This window comes from Ictidomys tridecemlineatus, chromosome 1 (genome assembly GCF_052094955.1).
Source record: "Ictidomys tridecemlineatus isolate mIctTri1 chromosome 1, mIctTri1.hap1, whole genome shotgun sequence".
NCBI lineage: Eukaryota > Metazoa > Chordata > Mammalia > Rodentia > Sciuridae > Ictidomys > Ictidomys tridecemlineatus.
The window spans coordinates 36529943-36555082 of NC_135477.1; the positions used below are offsets into that span (position 1 = coordinate 36529943).

The window sequence follows — 25140 nt, forward strand, 5'->3', positions numbered from 1 at the left end:
TTAAAGTTGCAAAAGAATGAAAACCCCCCATGAAACAGACCCAGGAAGTGCCAGACCTTTAGGGCTAAGCTAGTTATAGAGTAAGGCTATTCTAGAACTGCTCTAAAATATATATAAACTAGAGCTCTTAAATATGGTAGCCATTAGCCACATGTGGCTATTGGACCTGTGAAGTGTGGGTGGTCCAAGTTAAGATGTGCTTTAAGTATAAATAAAACACAAATTAGATTTTTGAAGACTTAGTATAGTGGGCTGGGGGGAAAGAATGTAAACTATCTCACTAATAGTTTTTATACTGATCACATATTGAAATGTTCATACTTTGGGAATAGTGAGTTAAATTAAATATATTATTAATTATTTTTAAAGAGATGGAAGAGAAGTCAATGCTAGGAGAGGAAAACTATTCTTTACTATGTAGACTTGAAGGAGGGAGGGAAGAAAGGACATCTTCCACCTGTGTCAGATCCCTGAAGCCAACTTTAATTATTTGAGATGGTAACTACTGAATTAAAGTCATTCTTTTCTTAAATATCATTACTATTATACTTACTATACTTGACATCATTATATAGTTTAAGCTAAATTGGGGGTTACCATAAAAACTATTTTGCTATGAGACTTCTGTGTTCCAGTCATGTTTTTGCCAATATGAAAAACAGAAGAATATATTTTAAGTGTTTTAGAGGAAGGGGTGAGAGAAACAGAGAGAGATATGGGAGACAGAGAGAATCCAGTCACCAAATAGCTAGAATGAAATATTAGCTTTCTTATCAATAAAATCTACCTCTTGATATTTGTACTTTCCTATCCACACTTTTTGGTGTCTGAATGTGACCTTGTCTAACAAATAATCATGTGATATTTGAAAAAGTTATTCTTGGCACTAACAACCTATGGAAAAATTATTTAACTACTAAAAAGGCTTTAAAAAGGAAGTACCTCCAAAATAATAAAAGAGTGCTTTGAAGATTCATAAACAGGTTACATTCAGCAGTAGTTGCAGAAAAGGAAAATAAAACAAAAGGCAAACCTCCAGCAAAAAAAGATAACTAAAAATACAGAAAACATTACTTTAATTAAATGTTTTAAAATATATTGTACATTTCCAAACAAAAAGGGGAAAGGATCCTTTGTCAATGGAAGCTCTTTAGGTAGCTCTACGTACCTGCTTCAGTTTAATACCATTTTCAGTTCACTGTACATCTACATCAATACAAATTAAAATTCACATTTAATACAAACTTTCTCAGATGTTTGTGAAAATAAAGTATCAGTAGGCAGAAGGGTTTGTCTGAGAACCTGCAGAGAAAAAGAAGAGCAATTCCTAAAACCTAATGATGATTTTCCCTTTGCTAGGTATAAGCTGCCATTTGTGGCCAAAGAACCCAAGGGGAGTTTCAGAACATTCTGCAGTGTGGGGACAAAGTAAGAACCTACCTTATCACCCTCAATAGTAGACATGGGCTTGCGATACGCCATGCAGCTGCCACTTTTGTAGGAGCAGTTTAGTCTCTCCAGATCAGGCTAGAATGTCCAATGGCAGTCTGCTCATTTAATAAATGAACTCTCCATAACATATCAAATAAAAATTATATGAAAACTTACATAGAAACATAAAAGTTTGTTTACACGTGAAGTGACAAGACAGACTATAGTATTGATTGAACATGTAATTATATTTGTGTGTGTGTGTATGTGTAGAAAAAGCTTTTATTTATTAATAAATAAAAATGCTTCTATCGAGGGTGATGAGTGACTGTATTTGTGTAATATTTACTTTTTGTTTCATTTCATCTGGTCATTTTTCTATATTTACCTACTTCAAAAGAAGGAAGAAATGGATTCGCTATCCTAAAATTCAAGATGCTATAATTCTTAGTACCTATTATAAAATACATGCTCAGTCAGGAACTTTTGGAACCCAAGATAATTCACCAAAAGCACTAGTTAAATGGGGGCTTTTGGGGGAGGGGTAGAGTTCCTTATTAAAGTTTCTGCTTATCAAAAAATGGTAATTCTCTCCAACTGACAATTGTGCTAGAGTAATTTTCCCTGAAGATTCCTATACCCTTCAGAGAGATTCTTTTGAAAAATTGACACTTCCACTCTAAAACTATTTAGAAGTAAATTAATTGACCACTATCCCAAAGAGACTCACTCAGATACAATATCCAATCCGTGGTTTCTCTTTGCTTCTGTCTCACCTCCTCTCCCCCCATCCAAACTCAGTGCAAGAAATAATTTCTTTTCCAGATTAAGTTCTTATTTGCCTCTAAGGGTCATGATTGTTTCTCAGTCTTGGACAATAGAAGACTTTGCATTTGTCTAACTAACTACTTACTAGTGGGGCCTCTGATGGTTTCTAAATATCAATTTTTGCCTTCCAGTCATGCCATCATTTAGAAACTTGTGTTTTTCCATCCTAATTAATGTTAGCATTTTGATTTACATTCTATCGTTTTTCTTGAATTTATAAATCTTTCTAAGCCCTTTAGAATAAAAAGTAATACCCACTCAAAAATAAAAATAGAGTTATTTCATCCCATTCCATGTTTCTTGTGTTGGTTTAAGGAAAATGATTAAATAATAAATTAACAAGTTGTTCTTTATTTACCTCAAAACTCTTTGGATCATGCACCACTAATACACACACAACCGAGCAAATAAACCAAAAGAATATCTGCAATATGTCTCAAAAGACAAAAAAAAAAATTTAGTAAGTTTGACAGTGTCTCCTCCAAAAATTAGTGTATGTGCTGCAATTTCAAACTTATTTATTATAATCTATCAAGGAGAAAAACACTCAGAAGCCATAGAAGAGAAAAACCAACTCAAAGAGAGCAGGGAGAGGGAGGAGCAGAGAGGAAAGGAGAAACTAAAACAGCCCACCCACATCCCCAAATCTTCTCCCAGGTCATTAACAATTAAATCAAATTTGCTTCTGTGCTCTATGTAATTAGCACTCTGCCCCCACTTCATTGCTGCTACTAAGGAAGCACTACCAAGGGGGAAGGCAAGAGTTTTCTGTAGAAATGCCAGGAGACACAACAGTGCAGAAACTACTTGAAGAACACATGCGTGATGTTGGGCAAGCAGTGGGCACAAGGTTATGTTCTGTGTAAGTAAATTTTAAAAGTCCTGTTAGAAAGGGGGAAAAATGAAAGCTGTATGACAAAATGTAAACAATGATTTAGGTGATAGGGTTGTCTGATTTTTAAACTCTACTCATCTGCCTTTATAACATTATTCAACAAACCTTAATGTCCTAAATTAAATAAGTATATCATAAATAAACATAAGCCATGTTTGATTTTAATATTACAGATATTACAATATGTATATGTAAAGAGATAATTGTATGCATGCATATGCATGTTTGTGTGCACTTTTTTTTTTTTTTGAGGGGAGTGACCCAGGATTGACCTCAGGGGCACTCAACCACTGAACCACATCCCCAGCCCTATTTTGTCTTTTATTTAGAGACAGGGTCTCACTGAGTTGCTTAGTGCCTTGCTTTTGCTGAGGTTAGCTTTGAACTCACCATCCTCTGGCCTCCCGAGCCACTGGGATTACACACATGCATCACTGCTATAGGCTTGTGTGCACATTCTTTTGGAAAAGCCCCTTTCTTGGTGCTTTGGACATGCATTCTCTGGTATAGATACAATTGCACATAAATTAAACAAGCATAGCTCCCAGGCCTTGACAGTTTTGTTACACTTTGCTAATACTGCTAAGAACTGGAAGATTGTGGAAGCAGCCCACATTGCACAAGGAAATGCTTAGTAAGAATGTGCTTTGAGGTAGTATAAACAGTTTCTCCATTTCAATCTTAAATTTTCTCGAAGGAAATTTCTAAAAGAGCCCAAATATTACACGTTATTTCTGAAAGGACCAGGATTTTTTTTTTTCTGATGATGAAGTGGTTCTAGACATCACAAACTTTCCCTTTATACTGTTAATGTATTCTAGGAAATGAGTTGCAATCAACAAATTGCCCAATCCTTGGAATTAGATATGAGTTCAAGCCCAGCCCTGCTGTGTGATCTAGGTTGGATTTCTCAAGCTCTCTGACCCCCATTTCACCTTCTGTAAGCAGAGATGAGGTTGTCTTTCTTCCTCACTATAGGACTGCTGTGAAGGTCTGACTTGGGATCCTATTTGTAAACATTCCTATCATTGTGCCCAGGACTTCATTGGGGGCCCAATAAAATAATCCATTGATTCTCAGAACTCAAATGAATCTCTTGGGACCAAGCCACTTTGATTAACAATCATCAAGTTGGTATTTCTGAGCAAGGGACCCTCCAAAAGAAGTTGCCCATGCTTCTGGGTAGGTACTATCCCCTGGGTTGGTGAGGGGTGGAAGCACATACCACCCAATAGAGCTCCACCAGAGACCAAGGCTTCCTCCTGCCCGGGCATTCAGGAACTATGGTGAGAGTGCAAGCTAAGATAGGGTAAGAGAAGAAAACGAAAGCAGAAAAACAAAGCCAAAAACCCACTAAGGCGGTCACTTAGTCTTTTTTTTTTAATTGATTTTTTAAAAAATAACATCGGAATACATTACAATTCTTATTACACATACACAGCACAATTTTTCATATCTCTGGTTGTATATAAAGCATGTTCACACCAATTCGTATCTTCATACATGTACTTTGGATAATGATGTCTATCACATTCCACCATCCTTGCTAATCCCCTGCCCCCTCCCTTTCCCTCCCACCCCTCTGCACTATCTAGAATTCATGTATTCCTCCCATGCTTCCCCTTCCTACCCCACTATGAGTCAGCCTCCTTATATCAGACAAAACATTCGGCATTTATTTTAGGGGGATTGGCTAACTTCACTTAGCATTACATCGCTATCCATTTACCTGCAAATGCCATGATTTTATTCTCTTTTATTTTACTCACAGTCTTAAGGAGACGAATTTTCAGAAGGAAGCAACATAGTTGTTTCCTCTGTGTTGGATAAGAGGAGATAAACAAACCTCCAGGGGTGCATTCGGTTGAAGATGACTTTCACAAAAAATAACAGCCTCGCAGTGCACACACCCCCGATCCACTCAAAGCCGAGCATTAGTTTGGCAGGTCCAGAAGATGCCCTCCCCGCCCTTTCCAGGTCCTCCTCCAGCGACCGGGAAGCCTCCCAGCACCCTATCTCGATTGCTGGCGGCTCCCCACGCCCACTTCTTCATCGCGCGCAGTTATCCTCCAAAATCACTGGGGCTGCCCGCCTGCCCTGGATCTACACTTTTTAACAAGCCCCACGAAAAGCGAGTTCCCGGGTTTCCTGAGCACCCTGGCTGGAGGGAAAGTCCTAGCAGCCCCCGGGAGCCTCTGTCCAATGCCCACCGCAGCTGGCAGGCCGCTCCCCAATTCCCCCGCGCTGGTCCTCTGCAGGCTGCCCAGCCAGCGAGGGCGTCCCGCTCCTGCCCCACAGCGCGCGTCCTGGTCCTCTTCATCCCTCCCAGCCCCACCCTGAGGGATCCCCAGAGGCAAGAGAATCCAGATTCTGAGCATGCTATGGAGCAATTCGCCAAGAGAAAGGGCCTCTCCACCTCCTGGAAGAGCGAGTTAGCCACCCGAGGAGAAGCGACTGCCACGCTGACCCCACCTCGAATTCTCATGGGCCACCGGGTGTGTCCTCTGCCAGGACCCGCCCCCAGCGCCCCCGAAGAGTTATACTCAAACCGCTTTTGTCTTTCCGCAGAAGCGTCTTTGAACACATGAGTCATTTCCATCCAGAGACCAGGTAACGAAAAGCCCCCGGGGGATTGAGAATAAGGGAAGTTTTGCTGGGGAACGCCTGGGGGAAGGCTCCATTGAATAAGTAGCTTGGCCTGCGCTGGAGCGGAGGTTGGGATGGTGGGAGGCCGAGGTGGGGAAGAGTCAGGGGTTTGTGGCACAGTCAGTCCCCATCCTGGGGCGTTTACGTTGTTGGTTGGCATGCTCAGTGCAGCTAAGGACCCCCGAGAGCTGTAGTTGAACCTGGGAAGAGTGGGAAGCGCTTGAAGAGAGCCTGGAGATCAGAGCGGGTACCTCCTGCCCCCAGGCAGGAGCCTTGGCTAGTTGCTGGGAACAGTCAGGAAGACCTGGCTTTCACTCAAGTTCCCAATCTTTTGATTGTGACTAGAGATTCTCATAAGAGCCCCTAAATAGTATGAAGTGGCCATTACTATACTAAAGGTCCAGATGTCCTATGGGATTCTGAAGAGGGAGGGCCTGACGGGTTGTATTTCTACAGACATCTGGAGCCACTGCAGCCGCTGTCCACTGGCCGGGCCCAGGCATTGATAGACAGGTAAACATCTCCCTGTCCATCATCTGGATGACCCGATGGCTTCAGCACCTGTCCCAGCCTGTTCATTGCAGGCTACTAGGTCTCCCAGCCCAACCCTGTTAGGCCCAGGTGAAGCCACCTCTGAGGAAGGATAGGGCGCCTTTGCGTGGTGAGAATAGTGGCCTCCATACCCTGCGGTGGCCGTTAGGGGTTTCGAGGGCCCAAAAATGCGGACGGACAATAGAAAGCTCGGCCCCGAGTTAGACATCCAAGCCTCGCAGATCCGGGACCTGGGTGACAGCTCCGTGCAGGTGGCGGTTTGATTAGACCTCACGGAGTCCTCACCATGACGACAAAGTCATAACGGTCCTGGAAGGTAGCAAAGCCCTGGACAAGCACGGTGGGACGGTTAGCTGTCAACGGGCAGTAGGTTTGGGTTCTACCAAACAGAGACGGTAGAGGAGCACACCGCATTTGGCCAGTTGTAAGTGCCCACCACCCTTTGGGAAGAGTTACGGGTCATCCGTGGAAGATGTGTGTATAATATGAAAAATCTAGTCTCAATTTTACCCCCAGCTTTTTAGAAGAAAACATTTTGCTGCATCTGGACATTTTAGATGTAAAGAGGCTGCCAAGGTATTACAAAGTAGAGCTAGAAAATAGCATGTCTGTAAATGCCCATTTGTTTAAAAAAAATTCAGCAATGTCTTCTAGAAGTGGCTTTTTGAAATAAGAGTTGTTAAACCACCTCTAGAAGCGACACTCCTCCATGTCTGTCTAGTAGGCTAGAGGACATGGAGCAGAAGACTATGAGAAGGAAGAGAGATGGTTCTGGGCCATACTGTAGAATTTGTTTCTCTCATTATAACCATTGTTTTATGTGTGCATTTTATTCCTCATTACTATATATGTAGTTGACAATGCTGAGTACTTTTTTGAAACATCTAGTCTTAATGTTCTGAAGTGCCTGATATATATTAAAAACAGAAGTAGTAAAAGGTAACATTTTGTACGTTTCTTCTTAAAATTCATATGAAATATTGTTTGGGGAATCTTTTTGTAGAATTTCTATTCTGGATCTGGAGCCCAGGTTTCTGTGTTATGCAGAAGCTGAAAACAAATCACAGGGAGAACCCTGAGAACCCTGAAAGCCAGGGAAATGCTTCATAAACAGAAGAGAAGCATTTATGGTTACAAACACAGGAATGCCAGAAGCCATTGGATGTGAGAAAATACAAAAAATAAAATCTTCTCTTAGAGCTTTTAGAGGAACGGTTAACATTTAGAGATATAGCCATTGATTTTACTGAAGAAGAGTGGGAATGCCTTCAGCCTGCTCAGAAAAAATTATATAGAGATGTGATGCTAGAGAACTATAGAAACTTGGCTTTCCTGGCATTCAATCAAAATGGAGTATTTCCAGACCTGATCTTCTTTCCAGTATATACATGTGGGAAACTGGATAAAATATGGAAAATAATATGTCTGTTTTTCAGACACCAAAAACTGGCATAGCAGCCTTGGATGATGCCCAAGATGAATGAGGACTCAGTACCATAGTGGTTTCCAGTCACCGCATTTTAGCTATCAAATGCTTCTTCCAAATTTCCAGCCAGCTAGGAGGAGGGGTCTATCTCTAGGTTCTTGTTACAGCATCATTCTTTTCATCATTCTTTCATAGTAAATTAACAAGTGGACCTCTTTTAACCCAGAAATAATTTTAACCAGAAAAACCCAAACTTTTTTTTTTTTTACATTTTGCTTTTACAGACAATAAATGCTAAGCAAGCATCACTAATAAAGTGCCAATAGATCATGCCTAAAATTGAATCAGACCACACTTAACAAAAATAAAGATATTTCTATTGATCTATGAAAAAAAAAAGAAATATTGTTTGGGGAAGGAACAACTAGTAAGTTAAAAAATATAAAAGATGTTATAAATACACAACAGAAATAGTGTAGTTAAGAGCAGAAACTCTATTATTAAATATGATATAAACTAGATACTTCTGAAATACTTAAAGTAGATTTTAATGAAGAACCAAAAAAATATAGTCATCACCTTTTTTTAATTTTAAGGAATTTGTAGATCAGATGGAATAGGAATAGAAGGGAAATTCTGGAGTTAATAAAGATCTTCCTTAGTGTGACATTTAAGCTAACAAGGAAGGGAAAGAGCCAGCCAAAGGAAATGTTTAGGAGGAGGACTTTCTGAACAGAGAACAGTGGGTGACATCTATCATTTTTGTCCTCACATCCTAGAGGACACATGGTGTATATAAACACCATCATTCATATATATATCCTCCCCTCCTGGAAAATTATTATTCCAGTATGGAATGGAGTCATATATGTATATGTCCCACACCACTTTAAAAGTAACAACTTTACTAGTAGTGTACCAAATGTTGACTTTGTATAGCAAACAACTTATTGAAAATGATCTCTGTAACTCCACTAACCAATGAGAAGAAGTGGTGAGTAATAATGTAGCATGGACAGAAAAATTAAGCACTAGTAACTACAAAATCAATAAAAAATAACCAAGAAAAAGAAAATGAATGAAAAAGGGGTGGGAAGGAGAAAGACAAGAAGAAATGAAAACAAAGAAAAGAAGAAAGGATGGCAATAAAAATGAGGAAGAAGAAAAGATGGAAAAAAAATAAAATAATGAAAAGACAGTATCAAGTAAGATAGAAAGATGAAAAAACAAATTATCAGGAAAATCACACAGAACAACTTTTAGAAAAGTAAGACCAACAACAAAAAGTTAAGATGTCCTTGCTGATGTCATTAATCTGTAAGCACTTTTTTCTGGTAATTCTAGTTCTAGAATTCACAAGTGTTGGGATTTTCTGGGGAACTACCACAGTGCTGTTTGTTCCTTCTCATCTCTAGCCCAATTAGGGCAACCCTGGGTGTAGAGACTATAGGCTGAGTCTTCTCCTCCTTGACCTCCAGGGAGTGCTAAGGAATATTTTCATCTTCAGAGGTAAATTAAAATTCAATACTTATTTCTTTGTACCTGGAAATTTGATAATGACTATAGTAAGAGCTGCCAATCAAACTCTCTGGACTATGCAACCTATGGCTGGATCCCTGCAAACACCAATTCTAAAGACTCTGTCATTGAGCTCAGTGGTATGTAAAATTTCAAGTCCCCAAGTAAATTCTCCCAGAGCCTCTGAGCATGGATGGCAGAGATTGCCTGCCTGAAGGAGCTTTCCTTGGGAGGGGGAACAGCAGGCACCAAGCTTTCCACCAGACCTTGTCCCAGTGCTCCCAGACACTTCTCCCTTAAGAAACCACACAAAGATGGTCACACTCCCTGTCACTAATTTCATACCATCAATTTTAAGTGGGCAGTTCCCCCACTTCCCTCCAGCCTACAGACTGGTCAACCTGAATACCTCCTCCTGCTGACAAGTAGTTTTACAAATCTGTGTCACAGTCTTTCTCCTGGGCTCAAGACTGACCTGCAGGGTAGATGTCCATCCACTCAGTAAGGAGAGGTGGCTGCTATGTCTTGGGATATAAAGCATGAAGGAGCTTCTGATCTACAGAAGTAGCCCTCAAAAAGCAGGCTTTCTTAAGGTGGCTCCCTCTCATTGCTCTTTGCAAATCCACAGGGATTCTGGAACCACTTCTGTGGTGGAGGTGACAACATATCCTCTGAGTGCCTCTGATCATGATGGGGTATTCAGACCTGGGAGTTCTGCTCTCCTCTGAGGAACTGCAGGGATCGGGGTTTCTACAATATGCAACCGTGGCACTGATTGTCACAGAGTTCAAACTGCCACACTTCAGTAGAATCACACTGGGCTTCTCTCCCTTAGGTTGACCTCCTGACCCTGAGTCCAGCCACCCCGAGTTGTCAGCAGATCTGGGTCTCAGTTTCTCTCCTTGTCCCAGCCTGCCTTTTGAAATGGGTACCTGCTGGCCCAGTGAAGTGGCTGTTGAGTTGTTTGAGTCAGCACCGCCATGAACAAAATTAAACTTAGAGGAGAAAACATTTATTTGGGGCTCATGGTTTTGGAGGTCTAAGACCATAGATGGCCAACTCCATTGTTCTTGGCCCAAGAACATCATGAGGGAAGGGCCCAGAGGAGGAAAGCTCTCAGTTCATGACAAGATCAGGAAGCAGAGAGGTGGGAAAGGGACCTCAAGGGGATTAACATTTCTAGGGCACCCCCCCCCCAGTGATCCAAGTCTTCCAGCTACATCCCACCTGCCTACAGTCACCATCCAGCCATTCAATTAGGAGGTTATAACTCTCATAATCTGATCATGTTACCTCTAAATATTCCTGCATTAACAGAAGCTTTTGAGGGATATCTGATAAATAAACCATAGTATGGGTCTTAGAGTTTTAAAAAATATAAGGGTTTCATATTTCCATGAAGAAAACCTAGACAAAGGAGCCCCTAGGGAAGATGGCTCCCTGGCTAGACACATCTATAGGTTAGAATCTGTAGCACCCCTCTTCTCCAGTGCCTTTGTTCAGACTGTTTATTTGGCCAATAGCAGAAACTGTTTCTCTTTAGATTGCTGGGATTCTGTCATTTAGCCAGTCTGTGCCTGGTACTGGTGCAATCTAATAGCAACACAACATATCAAAATCTCTGGGACTCTCTGAAGGCGGTTCTAAGAGAAAAGTTCATTGCATTGAGTTGATTAATTAAAAGGATAGAAAGTCGCCAAATAAATGACTTGACTTTACATCTCAAAGCCCTCAAAAAAGAAGAACAAATCAACACCAAAGAAGACAGAATTAATTAAAATCAGAGCCAAAAATCAATGAAATTGAATCCAAAAAAATTTCAAAAAAATCAACCAAACAAAAAGTTGGAATGGAAGGACAGTAGAATAAAATAGACATTATTATTGCTGTGGGTATATACGTGACTGCATGACCAATGTAATTCTGCAGCCTGTATACTCAGAAAAATGAGAAATTATATCCCATCTGATTCAAATGTATGATATGTCAAGATCATTGTACTGTCATGTGTAACCAATTAAAACAAAACCAAAAAAAAAAAAAAGGTGAATGAATAAAGAGCTTCTTGCAACCAAAAAAAAAAAAAAGTTGGTTCTTTGAAAAAATAAATAAAATTGATGAACTCTTAGCCAACTAACAAAGAAAAAGGAAGAGAAAATTCAAATTACTAAAATTCATGATGAAAAAAGAAATATCAACAAAGACACTACTGAACTATAGATGATAATCAGAAACTACTTTGAAAGTAGAAACTACTCCAATAAAATAGAAAATCATGAAGACATTGGCAAATTCCAGAGCATGAGCTATCCAAATTGAATCAGGAGGACACAGAAAATTTAAATGATCAGTTTCAGCAATGAAATTGAAGATGCCATCAAAAGCCTACCAACAAAGAAAAGCCCAGGACCAGACCTTCGAAGGTCTTTCTACCAGACCTTCAAAGAAGAACTTACACCAATATTCCTCAAATTATTCCATGGAATAGAAAAGGAGGGAACCCTTCCAAACTCATTTTATGAAGCTAGTGTTACCCTGACACCAAAACCAGACAAAGATACATCAAGGAAAGAAAACTTCAGACCAACATCCCTGATGAACATATGTGCAAAAATTCTTCATAAAATACTGGCAAACCACATACAAAACCATAATAAAAAGGTAGTGCACCATGATCAAGTGGTGTTCACCCATGGATTCAAGGTTGATTCAACATATGGAAATCAATAAATGTAATTCATCACATCAATATACTTAAATAGAAGAATCACACTATCATCTCAATAGGTGTAGAAAAAGCATTTGACAAAGTTCAGCATCCATTTATGCTCAAAACACTACAAAAACTAGGGTTAGTAGGAACATTGTAAAAGCTATATATGTTAAATCCAAGGCCAACATCATACTAAATGGAGAAAAATTGAAAACATTCCTCCTAAAAACTGGAACAAGACAAGGATGCCTTCTTTTACCACTTCTATTTAACATAGTCCTTGACACCCTAGCCAGAGCAATTAGACAAAAATAAAGAAATTAAAGGACTCAAATAGGAAAGGAAGAGCTCAAACTATCTGTATTAGTCCAAGACATGATTCTGTATTTAGAAGACCCCTCCAAAAAAAAAACTCTACCAGAAAGCTTCCAGAACTCATAAATGAATTAAGCAAAGTTGGTATATAAAATTGACACCAATGTAGTAAATAAATTTTGTTCCTATACACCATGATTAATCAGCTGAAATAGAAATCAGAAAAACTATCCCATTCACTATAGCCTCAAAAAGAAGTAAAATAATTGAAAATCAATCTTAACAAAAGTGAAAAGCCTCTACATTGAAGACTACAGAAAACTAAAGAAGGAAATTGAAGAAGACCTTAGAAGGTGGAAAGAATTCCCATGTTCTTAGATATTACCAAAAGCACTATACAGATTTAATGCAATTCCTATTAAAATTCCAATGATATTCCTCATAGGAAGAGTAAAAGCAGTCATGAAATTTATTTGGAAAAATAGAGACCCAGAATAGCCAAAGCAATACCCAGTAAGAAAAGTGACAATACCAGATCTTAAATTATACTACAGAACTATAGTAACAAAAACAGATGGTATTGACACAAGACCAGTGAAACAGAATAGAAGACACAGAGACAAACCCACATAAATAGTTATCTCATACTAGACAGAGGTGCCAAAAACATACATTGAGAAAAGATAGCCTCTTCTACCAATGGTGCAGTGACAACTGTAAATCCAAATGTAGTAAAATGAAATTGAACCCCTATCTCTCATGCTGTTTAAGTGGATCAAGGACCTAAGCATTAGACCAGAGACTCTGCGCATACTAACAGAAAAAGAAAAAGAAAAAGGACTTGTGTAGATGCTAGCACACAATAAGGGACAGGGGTATAGAAGTTCATTGGATTAAACAAAGGGGAATGAAGGGAAGGGAGATGGGATGGGAAAGACAATGGAATGAGTCAGACATCACTTTTCTATCTTCATATATGAATACATGACCAGTGAAACTCCACATCATGTAAAACCACAAGAATGGGATCTTAATTAGAATAAGTTATACTTATGTATGTATAACATGTCAAAAGTATACTCTACTGTTATGTATATCTAAAAAGAACAATTTTTTTTTAAAAAAGAAAAAAAGCATTGCCTGTTTTTTAAGGTAGAAAATACCACCACCACTGTTTTTCTTCCCCCCACCAGTGTTGCTAAGGATAGAACTCAAGGCCTTGGGCATGGTAGGAATGCACTCTACCACTCAGCTACATCCTCAGTCTTAGATAGCTAACATTTTGATAAAGATTAAAAAGCATAGCACATGAGGCCCATACTGAAAACAAGACACATTATAGAGTTCATTGCTGGAATACCAAAATTGTTATTAATACATGTTACGCTGATTTTGAAATATAAAGTGTTACTGATATCTAAATTTTATATTTCAGTTTACTTTTTCCATTTTAATTACCTTTTCCCAACATTTTAAGCTTACTGCACGTTATTTCTTAGATGAGGTTCCTATGTCTTCTCACATGAATGGATCAAGACACTTGAACATGGATGAACCACAAGATGAAATAAATACAGACAATGAAATATCCAACGAAGGTATGGAAAATAAGAAAATTTTATGAATTGTTATTCTAAAAGTATATGTCTAAGCTCATCGGTTCAGAAAACTTTCTTTAATGGGAAATGTATAATCACAACTTTATGCTTATTATACAAGCTGAAGAATAGGAATCATTCTTATAAAATAATGTCATAAATGATTCTGGCATGTCACATTGAAGATGTGTGCTGTTACATTCTACCATTAGCTTTGATATTTATCCTCTTGATCATAATTTACTCCTCTGATAGAGGTCACTTTTATCTCCATTAGTCAGCATGTTTACATTGATATATACATACTTTCTTACTTATGATCATTAGAAGCATAATCTCACTTTTGGAATCTTAACTGAATGTTTTATTAAACCTATATTCTTGGTGTTTTTTTTCTTTAGCATTTTTATGCCATGTTACTGTTCCCACCAGGAAGATAAAGTCCAAAGTTAAAGTAATTGGTCAAATCTAAGCATGAGGATTCCTCTGTATTTTAACTCTGCATGAATATGTAGTTGGTTTTAACACATTGGTGTGTAATTTTTACAGACATAAAAATATTACCTTTATCTCAAAAGGTAATATTTTGACTTTTAAAGTCCCCCTCATTGGAATCTCTATACATATTAGGAATTAATAGAGGTGAATTACAAGACACTTAAGATTTTTACAATTTTAAAAATGCTTATTGGGAATCTGATAAATGCCTGTAGTCCCAGCTTCTCAGGAAACTGAGGCCAAAGTTTTTCTTGAGCCCAAGTGTTTGAAGCCTGTCTGGGAAACCTAAAGAGAGCTTATCTCTTATAATTATATCAATTTTATTTCTACTATGACACCCAGTCTATGTGACTAATTTTATCAAGCATGTATTCTGCTTTATGTACCAGTTAATTCATTGTCCTAATCTCTCATGGGCTCAGTTCCGTAGTAGGAAATCATACATTATAATAACATATACATTTTATTTTTCCCTTACATGTAGAATTTAATATTATGTTTGGTAGAAGAAAATCAATTTTTTCCCTGGGTAGTAACTAAGAGTTGTAAATCTAAAGTTCCTTACCTATACCACTGAATTGTTTGCTCTTTTTCTTTTCCTTTCCTTTTTGGTGGAGAGGATTGGAGCCAGGGCCTTTTGCATGCTAAGCAGATGCTCTACCACTGAGCTTCACCACCAGCCTTCTCTTACCCTTGATGAGCTGGTAGATCCAAGAATCAGGACACTCCAAATAAAACACCTAAATGAATGCCCTCAACTTAGGACGATGTGAAACAAAAAGCTACAGAGCCAGGCCACTAGTTCATCTCCCGTCTCATTTGATACTTTTATATAGTCATGAGCAGAGACTTGTTTGCTAGGGACCCAACGTTTGTACATTTATTCATTAAAAAAAAAAATCTTTATCACTGAAATAGTTCTATCCTAAATTTTTTTGGTTCATTCCTGCATCTTTATTTTGTACTGCTTGCCTTCTAAGTATAAATTTTCTTACATTTCTTACATGATCTACATGTGCCTCATGAATATTCATCCTGCCCACAGCATTGATCTATATCCAGTATAAATATGACCATGAACCACTCTTTTAAACATTAATATCCAAGCATCTTTAGCTTACCTATAAAGCTTTCATAATATAATGCAGATTTAGCCCTTTTCCTCTAGCCCATTCCTCACCAATCCTTATATTTTTAGACAAACACATACCCTATTTAATAGTTGTCTTCCTCTCTTGCTGCTGCCTCAAGCTCTTATTTTTTCCTGCCCTCTGGCTGGCTGAGCTCCTTGTTTGTCTCAGCTCAGGGGTGACCTCTGGAGAAGCCATCAGCCCCACACCTCATGTTTACACTAGTACTTACTAGGAACTCAGTAAACAATTAGGGAGTCAAATAAGGACTGTTTACACAAAGTGACTTAAGATATTGTCTCTTCCAGTCCAGGTGCAAAAGGGATTGACATGTAAAGAAGTGACTTACTGTGCAAGTGATAAAAGTAAAGTAGAAAACCTGACAAAAAGGCAAGGTAGCCCCAAAGAAAGAAATACCGGTTTAACCTCAGGAACAAGAATGATAGCCATAATCAAGGAAGATGTCACATAGTAGACTGAGTTTATTAAATCAGGAAAGAATTTGTCAACAATGGTGGACAAAAAACATCTCAGATATAAGGAGCAGTGTTTATAGATCATGTAAGAAGGTATCGGTCATTTTGGAAACCAGTAGTAATGAACAGCCGTTGTTCAGAAGTTCCTATTGTGAGATAGAGAATAGCATACAGTGTGAATTTTCAGGTTCCTGTGGTACTTTTAAATTTTGTTTCTGAGAATTCATTCATTTATATTGAGTGCTTGCATTTGTAAATGAATCCTTGAGATGTTTGTATGCATGGATTTGGTGACATCTAGAGTCTTTCTAACTGGTTTGTTGAAATTTGGGATAAATATAATGATTTCTTAAAGAAGTAAATGTTTTCTGGGTACAATGGAGCGTACCTGTAATCTCAGTTACTGGGGAGGCTGAGGCAGGAGGATGGCAGGTTTCAGGCCAGGATGGGCACTTAAGAGAAAGCGAGTGTCTCAAAATAAAAATAAAGAAGCCTGGGGATGATCTCACTGGTTGAGAGCCTGCACAAGGCCCCATGTTAACTCCACATATACACAAATAATTAAATGAAATCATAAAATGTATTAAGTAAAATAAAATTTCAGCTAAAGAATAAGCTTAAATCATCAAATGTAAATAAATAAAAATAAGCTTATATCATAAAATATAAATAAGTAAATTTCCATTATTAGTAGTATGTGCTTTTTATTTCTGTTTTGATCATGGCATTTTTCTGTTTTAAGTAGTTTAAGTAAATATATACATTTGTCAGCAGCACTAAGCTTAGAAGAAACATCAGAGGAAGAGGAAACGAGTTTTGATGACACTGAAGACAGCCAGCCACAGGTATGTAAGCATGTACACATTGGAGTTTCCGGTTTCATCTTGTTTTCCTTGCTTTAATAATGTGGATCATTAAAGTAGGCCAAATTAAGGTAAGCCCTTTAGAACAGGCCAAATTAAATTACCTTTCAGAATAGCCTTTCAGAATCGATAGATCATAGTTTAATACTTAATTTTTAAAACATTTTAACTGGGGTTATGACTCTTAAAATATGTTTTTTATCCATGGTGACTTATTACTAATCTTTATCTTTGGGAATGAGGCAATTTTTTTCCCAGATACTGTTTGTATTTCCATTTGTATCACCTCCTTAAATGATGAAGAAAGTAAGATCAAATTTGAGTCTTATAAGTACTTGAAATTATGAACAGTTATGACAGAAATGACCACTGAATTGCATATGTGTTAAGGGAGATTGTTACCAGTAACTCAAAAGTTTTAGTTTCATATTTCCATCCACTAGTATAGGGGTATATAGAACAAACTTCCTGTAAGGAGAATCCAGCCTTTCAGAATGGAATCTGTGGTGTTAGGGTGTAAATAAAAACTTTTCAACTTATTTCCTTTCAATGAAGGAGATGGGTAAATACTGTCAACATAATTCACTGTTTTCAGTGGACATTAGAATACATTAGAACTGGACTGCAGAAATTCAATGCATCTGTATAACCATATAAGATTTCAATAAAACTTTGAAATATCTTTCTGATTGGCATACATAGATTTTGGCTCTTAGTAATTAAAAGTGTGTCTTGTCTCCGATTTCTTCAGAAAAAAAAAAAATGCACTGTAAGGGCTCTCTATTTAAGAAATGGGTGATATCTTTTATGTGTGGAAGCAATTGTGTGTGTGTGTGTATGTGCATGCGTGTGTGTGTGTGTGTGTGTGTGTGTGTGTGTGTGAGTGTGCATGCGCATGAGTTCCAGGAATTGAACCCAGGGCCTTAATTACTGAGCCACATTTCCAGCCCTTTCTTGTATTTTATTTAGAGAATAGGGTCTTACTGAGTTGCTTAGGGCCTCACTAAATTGCGGAGGCTGGCTTTGAACTCTTGACCCTCCTATCTTAGCCTCCTGAGCCGCTGGGATTACTGACAGGCACCAGCATGAGGAAGCATTTCTAATGTTAAAAACCATTTAATTCAGCAGTAGAGCACTCGGGAGGCCCTGTGTTTGATCCTCAGCACCACATCAAAAAAGAAATAAATGAATAAAATAAAGATATTGTGCCCCCCCCCCCAAAAAAAAGGAAAAAAAAAAAAAGAAATCCAGACCAAGCTCCCTATGCATCACCTCTGGGTACTTGAGGTTCTGGAAGAATGTCTGGGAGCCACCAAAAATCATTTAATTCATTTGTGGTAAATTTAACACATAATGAGTTAAGTTTAGTAGATACAATCTGGAAAAGTTGTTTTCTACTTTCTATTTTGCTACAAGTACTACTTATTTTTCTTAGTTCTGGTCCATGGATTTATGATTCCCTGAGCATATGTTAAGAGGTTTACCAATTAAATTTGAATTATTTCTAAATTTTCTTTGTCCATGCCCTTTGATTACCTAAGGGTAAAGTTATTTTTTAAAGCATCCTCTTGGACAGACAGATATCTGAGAATCAAACCAAGCAAAATAATCTTCCACTTTTACATCTGCAAAATTCAACATGGCAAAGAAAACACAAATGTTACTGAATAGCAAACAATGTCAGGAGTTTGAGAAATGCCTTAAATTTTTTTTACCTTATTTACCTTTAGAGTTTTAAACCATAAGCCTTCTTTTTTATTTATGTGTTTATAGTTCAGGAATACCTGGTTTGGTGGAAGAGTGTTAAAAGCAGAGTCAGAAGACTTGGGGAAAATTCTGATATTTGCTTAGACTTTTTAATTGTGCCTTCCTTTTCAAAATTGTGATTTAAAAATCATTGATGTATGTAGAAATGCTTAGTATGACTCCTAGATTTATGGGTTATCAATAGATATCATTTTAATAACTGACTAAAAAAGGTAAGAAAAGCAGAATATGTGTAGAATATTTTCAGGACAGAGGAACTAAAATAACCTATGGAAATTCCATCTATCCAAATGTCTATGTGTTAAGTTAAGGTTCTTATTTTGAGTTGGCTGTATACATTAGGTATAAAAAAAAGTCTTAAATTTTTTAATGTGATCAAATTTATTAATCACTAACTCTATGCCTTGGTTCTGTTTAGAATTCAGGGAAAGTCTTTAATTCCAAGATTCTTAAAAATTATGATTTTTTTTTTTGCTTACTCTCATAGATTTATTTTCTACAATGAAATTTTTAAATTTGGGGGAACTTTTGCTTTTAACATTCTCTGAAGTTTAGATCTAATTTTTCTCCAGCTGGATATCCATCTATTGCAATGCTTTCCTTGTACATATGTAAAGGTTATTCTTTTGATTTCAAAGGAAAATGGGATATGTCATTGAGTCCATGGCTAAATGTCTCTTTGGTTTTACTTAGGTTCCTACTAGAGATTGTACAAGAAAAGATCTACTGCATTTATACAACAGGTTGGAGGATGAAATCGCTCTGCTGAGAGTGGACATAGACACAGTAAGATGTCAGAGCCAGGATATGGAAAAGAAATACCTTGAAAATATTGAAATTGTAAAAGTAAAGAGTGATGACCTTCAAAGGGCAATTGAAGTGAATGAGGAAACAGAGAGAGAAATAACACTCCAGCGTAATGAACAGTTAAATAATCTGAAAGCTGAGATTGCAATGCTATCTCTTGAACTGGAGAATCTAAAACAAAACAAAGCAAGACTGGAAACAGAACTTGAACCCTACTGTACCAGATTGGATCTTGTTCCATCCCATCATTATGAAAATCAGATACCAAGAAGAGACCTAGAATTCAGTATCCAGGAAATAAGAAATGAGTACTTTAGTGCACATGCCAAGATGGATTTTGATATATGTAACCTCAAAATTAATAGTGTGATGGTTTCCCAACAGCTTTCTAAGAACAAGACAAAAATCTGTAGCCTAGAAAATGAGCTCTGTCATACAACTGATGCTCTTAAAGAAATGACTTTGGTTTTGGAAAATGTACAAAGAGACCTAAGTGAAACAAAGTGCCAAGTGAAGAAAATTGAACACATGTATCAAAATGAACAAAGTAAAGTGAATAAATACACTGAGAAGCAGGAGTCCACAGAGGAGCGATTATCTCAGCTACAAAACGAAAATACATTGCCTCAACAGCAATTGCATGACCTTCACAACAACACTGAAAATAAAGAAGAGACAGTAATTGATGTCCTACACAGATTTCATGACATTTTAAAAGTACTTCAAGATGAGAATAAAAAATACAATCTCATGCTGAAAAACAGAATTAAGGAACTAATTAACAGTTGTAACCATTTTGAAGAAAGACTGCAAAAAAGATATGGAAAGGAGAAAGCAGAAAGGGAGGTAAGGATCAAGCAAGATAAACATATGAATTGTCTTTCAGAGAAGATTCAAAGTAATATTTGATTATGGCTAATGTTGAATCTAGCTGTATATAAAAATACATATATTATAAATGCATTAACTATATCAGCTCCAAAACTTAACCTCGCTTTCATTAAATTTGACTTAGACCTGATTCCCAGCACAAAGAAATAATCTATGTTTGTCGTGATGAGTCTGCCAATTCCCCTGTTCTGATCACTATATGTTGCATATGTTTTGAAATATTACACTGCACCTCATAAACAAGTACAAGTATGTACTAATTAAAAAAAAAAAAAAAGAGGAACTCAGAGTCACATAGAGAAGGTTGGACCTGAGAGAAGCTTTATTTGAGTAAAGGCATTGTGTCTTCTATGAAGTTTTAAGAGGTTACATTTCAAATTCTTAGTAGACTAATATTAATAATGTACTCTTTTTATTTGAATCCAGTTTAATGAAGCTTCTAGATCTACCAGTTTGCAGGGAAAACGGGCAATATAGGAATGTGTCCTACGAAGAGGATACAATCATCATTTTCAAAAAGTAAAGCAAATGATCCCGTTTCATTAACAAATAAGTGACATTTTAAAAAACGTGAACTGCTAATAGATCATAAGACACTTAAAGACAACACCAACCAAATATAATGTAGGGGTCTTCCTTTTTTGCCAACAGTAAAAAGATCTACTGCATATATACAACAGGTTGGAGGATGAAATTGCTCTGCTGAGAGTGGACATAGACACAGTATGTCTATGCTGTGAGTCTAGAATCAAAAGTTTTCGACCAGGAATTCCCACACACCCTTCACATGTTGAGATCTTACCATGTTTCCTTTGTCACCCTCTCTTACACTGCTGGGAATGGAACTCAAGGCCTTGCATAGACTTAGCATGTGCTCTCCCCACTGAGAGACCTGTACATGCTTTCAGAACATGATAAAGCAGATAAATGGAAATGTGCCTACCGGGATTCAATTAAGTGGGCTAGTTGGAGAGTTTATTCCAGATTTCCCAGCTAAGCTGAAGTGCAGATATTGTGTTTTTTAATGGCTGTCCTTCACTAGCATTTTATCTTTCTAATTTTATTTTTATTCATGACAATTTGACTTGAACCTCAAAATTACCATCTCAAATTCTTTTATTCTCATGATGCCTCAACTTTTTAGAAGCATCTACATTTCATCAAATCATAATATGGGAATGGGATGAATGTGATGAATCATAGCAAAACTATAGTTAATTTAATCTTCCCACTGTATCTGTTATTAACTGAATATGTTCACAGATAATTTGCTCATCCTTTTCCTTTGAAGGCTCAATTGCTATCATGTAAAGGAAATCACTTTGTCTAGTACAAGGATAATCTTAGCTCTCCATGGTTCATTAATTGGGTATTGAATCCCCATTTTGAGACTAATGAGGTGCGGCAGGATTCATGTGCCACAGGAATGGAGTGAGGAGGGAGGAACTAAGGTCAAGGAGGAAGGAGGAGGCCAGATTATCTAGGGCCTTGCTTTTATTCTGAGACAGGAATCTATTGGAAAGATTTGAGCAGAGGATTTAATACACGAGGAACTCAGATGTTAATTTAAGCCCCTAAGAAGAATGAGGGATAATGTTCCCCTCTGTAGAATTCACCAGCACTAATCCCACCTGCATACCCATTTCTGTTTAAAAATTCAGTAGGATGGTTGTCAAGCACTGCATTTTAATCAGGGGAGGAGTGGATAAGGGACTGAATCTATTGCCTGTGAACATAATAGTGATTAGACAGGGGAAGAGAACTCCTGTGTCTTTAACAGAATTTAGAAATAAAGAAAAATATCTATTCAGAAGATCAATTGATATATGTGACAATTTTTTTCACAGTATATGTAAGAGTTAAATATGATTAACATACAGAATAATGAAGTGACTTATAAAATCATTAACAGAAATATCTTATCAGGTAGCAGTGAGACAACTTCAACAAGAGCAGGCTGATACCCTGAAAGGAGGATCTATGTCAGAGTCTTCACTAGAAGTTTCATCAGGTTGTCGCCTTAGTTTAGAAGAGGAGACACGGAATTTAAAGAAGGAACTGAATCAGAACATAAGTCAAGTACGAATGAATTTGAACATATCAACAGTCAATCTATAGCTGTTTAAATAATATAAAGTGTTTTAGGATACTGATTTCAGTGCACAGCATCAATTTTGTTATAATTTAATTATTTACTAGTGCACCTACTTCTTTGTTTTTGCTTTTGCAGTACTGGTGATTGAATGTGGGCCTTGTATGAGCAAGGTCTGTACTCCACCACTGAGGTACATTCCCAGCCCACTTGTGCACTTTTTTTAAGAAATCTTAAACTCTGACTTTCATTCTTGCATTTTTTTCTTATAATGTCAAACATCTTTCCTTAAACTGTTTAACCTTAGGAAAGTTGAGAACTATACATCACTCCTTACACAAGTTGAGAGACTCAATTTCTGTTAAAACAGTACTTTTTAGTGCCTATGTCTATTGCCATGGGGAGGCAAGACAGATTAAATCAGAGGAATTCATTTAATGGAATGTTCCATGGAATTGTATTATTTCTTATCTTCATTTTTGTGAATGGATACAGAATCTGTGTATGATTATTTCATGGTTTTCAAGATAACTTGGACAGAAAGGCCATTTCTCCAAATATACAAATACTTTAGGTTAATACTGAAATTATTGGAAAAGTTAAGAATTCCCTTCATTATGCTTTTATTTTAGACATATTATAAAAGAACAGAAATATTAAGGTCATGTCTACTACTTTAAGAAAAGAAGAATGAAGAAAGTTAGATTCTTGCATTAGATCTTTTAAAAAGCAACTTTATTGAGATATAATGGACATACCATACAGCTCACTAATTTAAAGTGTAACGGTATCTCAGCATATTAATTGAGTTATATAAACATCATCACAATCAAGTTTAGAACATTTTCATAACCTTGAAAAAAAAAAAAACATTGATTCCCTGAGTGGTCACCCTTCTTGTTCCTCAAAGTCCTAGGAAATCAACAATCCATTTTTCATCTCTATAATTTCTCTGCAATGGACATTTCATATAAGCCGACTCACACAATATCTAGTCCTTTCTGACTGCTTCTTTCACTTAGCATAATGTTTTCAGTATTCACCTGTGAAGCTATATACTAGGACATCTGTACCCTTCACATTCTGAAGGGAATTTGAAGTACTACCTCACTTCTTTCTGAAGTCTTAAGAGAGGTTTTTTCAGTCATGATCTTGGCTTCATCTTTGGACCATGATTCCTAGCAGAATTGTGGATTTCTTCTTATCCGGAAGCCATTTATTTTAGCATTCTTTGGCAATTTGACATGTGAAGAGACTACCAATGGGAAGCAAACATTTGCACCTGGTAATTCTTGGGTCTTCATATTAAATGGTCTTTCTTTAGCTTATCTCTCACGTCAGTTTTACTTTCAGCTGCTATATAGTAAGAGCTCCCTTTCCTCCTGATTTCCATACCATTTTCTTCACTAGCACCTGAGCCCTTCTTGTCAGTCTCATTAAGGGCCACCAGGCTTCCACTAAGAGTCCCTTTGAAGACTTTTGGCTTTCTTTTCTTCTTTGCTAGGTCTTTTTTGCTTACACTTAACCCCTGGTTCAAATAATCCTATATTATTTTTAATTACATAAAATCCTATTTAGTATTGCTATCTGTGCCAATTACTGATGTACAATAAAACTGCCACAAAAGTCGATGTCTCAAAGCAATGTTATTATCTCAGTCTGCAGTTTAGTCAAAGCTCGGTTCAGTCAAAGCTGATTCATCTCTTCTTCATTGGTATCAGCTGGGGTGACTTGAAACTGGGGATTAGAAAGACTTGCTCACTCACTTGTCTGGAAGTTGAAGCTGGCTTTTGACTGGGCCTTTCACTGGACCCACCTACATGAGGATTCACCATGGGCCTTGGGCTTCCTCACAATATGGTGGCTGAATACTGAGGGAAAGCTTCCCTAGTGTCAGGTAGAAGCTGTATCACATTTTGTAACCTAGCTTAAGAGGTCACATAGCCATTCTACCACATTCTATTCATTAGAATCCAATTACAAAAGCCAGCTTACATTCAGGAGAGGAAATTTCATGGGAGAAATTTCAAAGAATATTGACATATTTTAAAACCATCACTCTAAATAATTAGTATACTTAAAAGTAAGCAGTCTTTCCAAGTCAGTACTACAAAAATCCAACAAACCTTTGTCATTGTTGTTGTTGTTTAGTATGTTCCCTAGCATTATGGGGAAAATCATAACATTACAAGAAAATGCTATTGAATTAAGTCCTTTATATTACAAAAAATATAGATGATGTCACTTAAACTTTTATATTAGGAGATGTCATTGCTCCTTACCAAGAATCATTATTTATTAGAATGCAATTCAAAATAACATAAAACATTTGCAGTTTGGAAAATGGCTTGTAACATTAGACTGTATATTTATAAGATTCATCAATTAAAGTCTTTTTAAAGTCTTCTCTTAGGAGCAATTTATGGGTACAGGCTTAAACACCTCACTGTGATGACCCTAAAACATTTTTTTGAAATTATAGGGCATGAAGATGAGAAGACGAGTAAAAGACTTGCTACTAAAAGAGGTGACTCAGAGTCATTTTCAGAAGTAAAGTTATGAAACAATCAATAGAAAGGCAAAAAGCTAAGATCAAGTGTAAATACTTTGTGACAAGGATGGTGAATGTAAAGACTATGTTTTGTGATTCCTAATAATTCTAACTTTCTGAGTCATTCAAGGGAACATTCTCAG

At 37.1% G+C, this 25140-nt stretch overlaps 1 protein-coding gene across 3 annotated transcripts in view; it reads left to right on the forward strand.

Annotated features, from left to right (window-relative positions):
* The first annotated feature begins 4939 nt into the window (after positions 1-4939).
* LOC120885517 (ankyrin repeat domain-containing protein 26-like) overlaps positions 4940-25140 on the forward strand; it is a 28401-nt gene continuing 8200 nt past the window's right edge. For 2 of the 3 annotated variants that reach the window (XM_040272986.2, XM_078038634.1), the window contains exons 1-5: positions 4940-5764; positions 13824-13922; positions 16798-16871; positions 19350-20309; positions 22281-22433. In XM_040272986.2, coding sequence (XP_040128920.2) covers positions 13835-13922; positions 16798-16871; positions 19350-20309; positions 22281-22433 — 1275 coding nt within the window. In that variant the 5' untranslated portion in view covers positions 4940-5764; positions 13824-13834. The remainder of the gene's footprint in view (positions 5765-13823; positions 13923-16797; positions 16872-19349; positions 20310-22280; positions 22434-25140) is intronic. The other variant, XM_040272992.2, reaches the window with a different exon arrangement.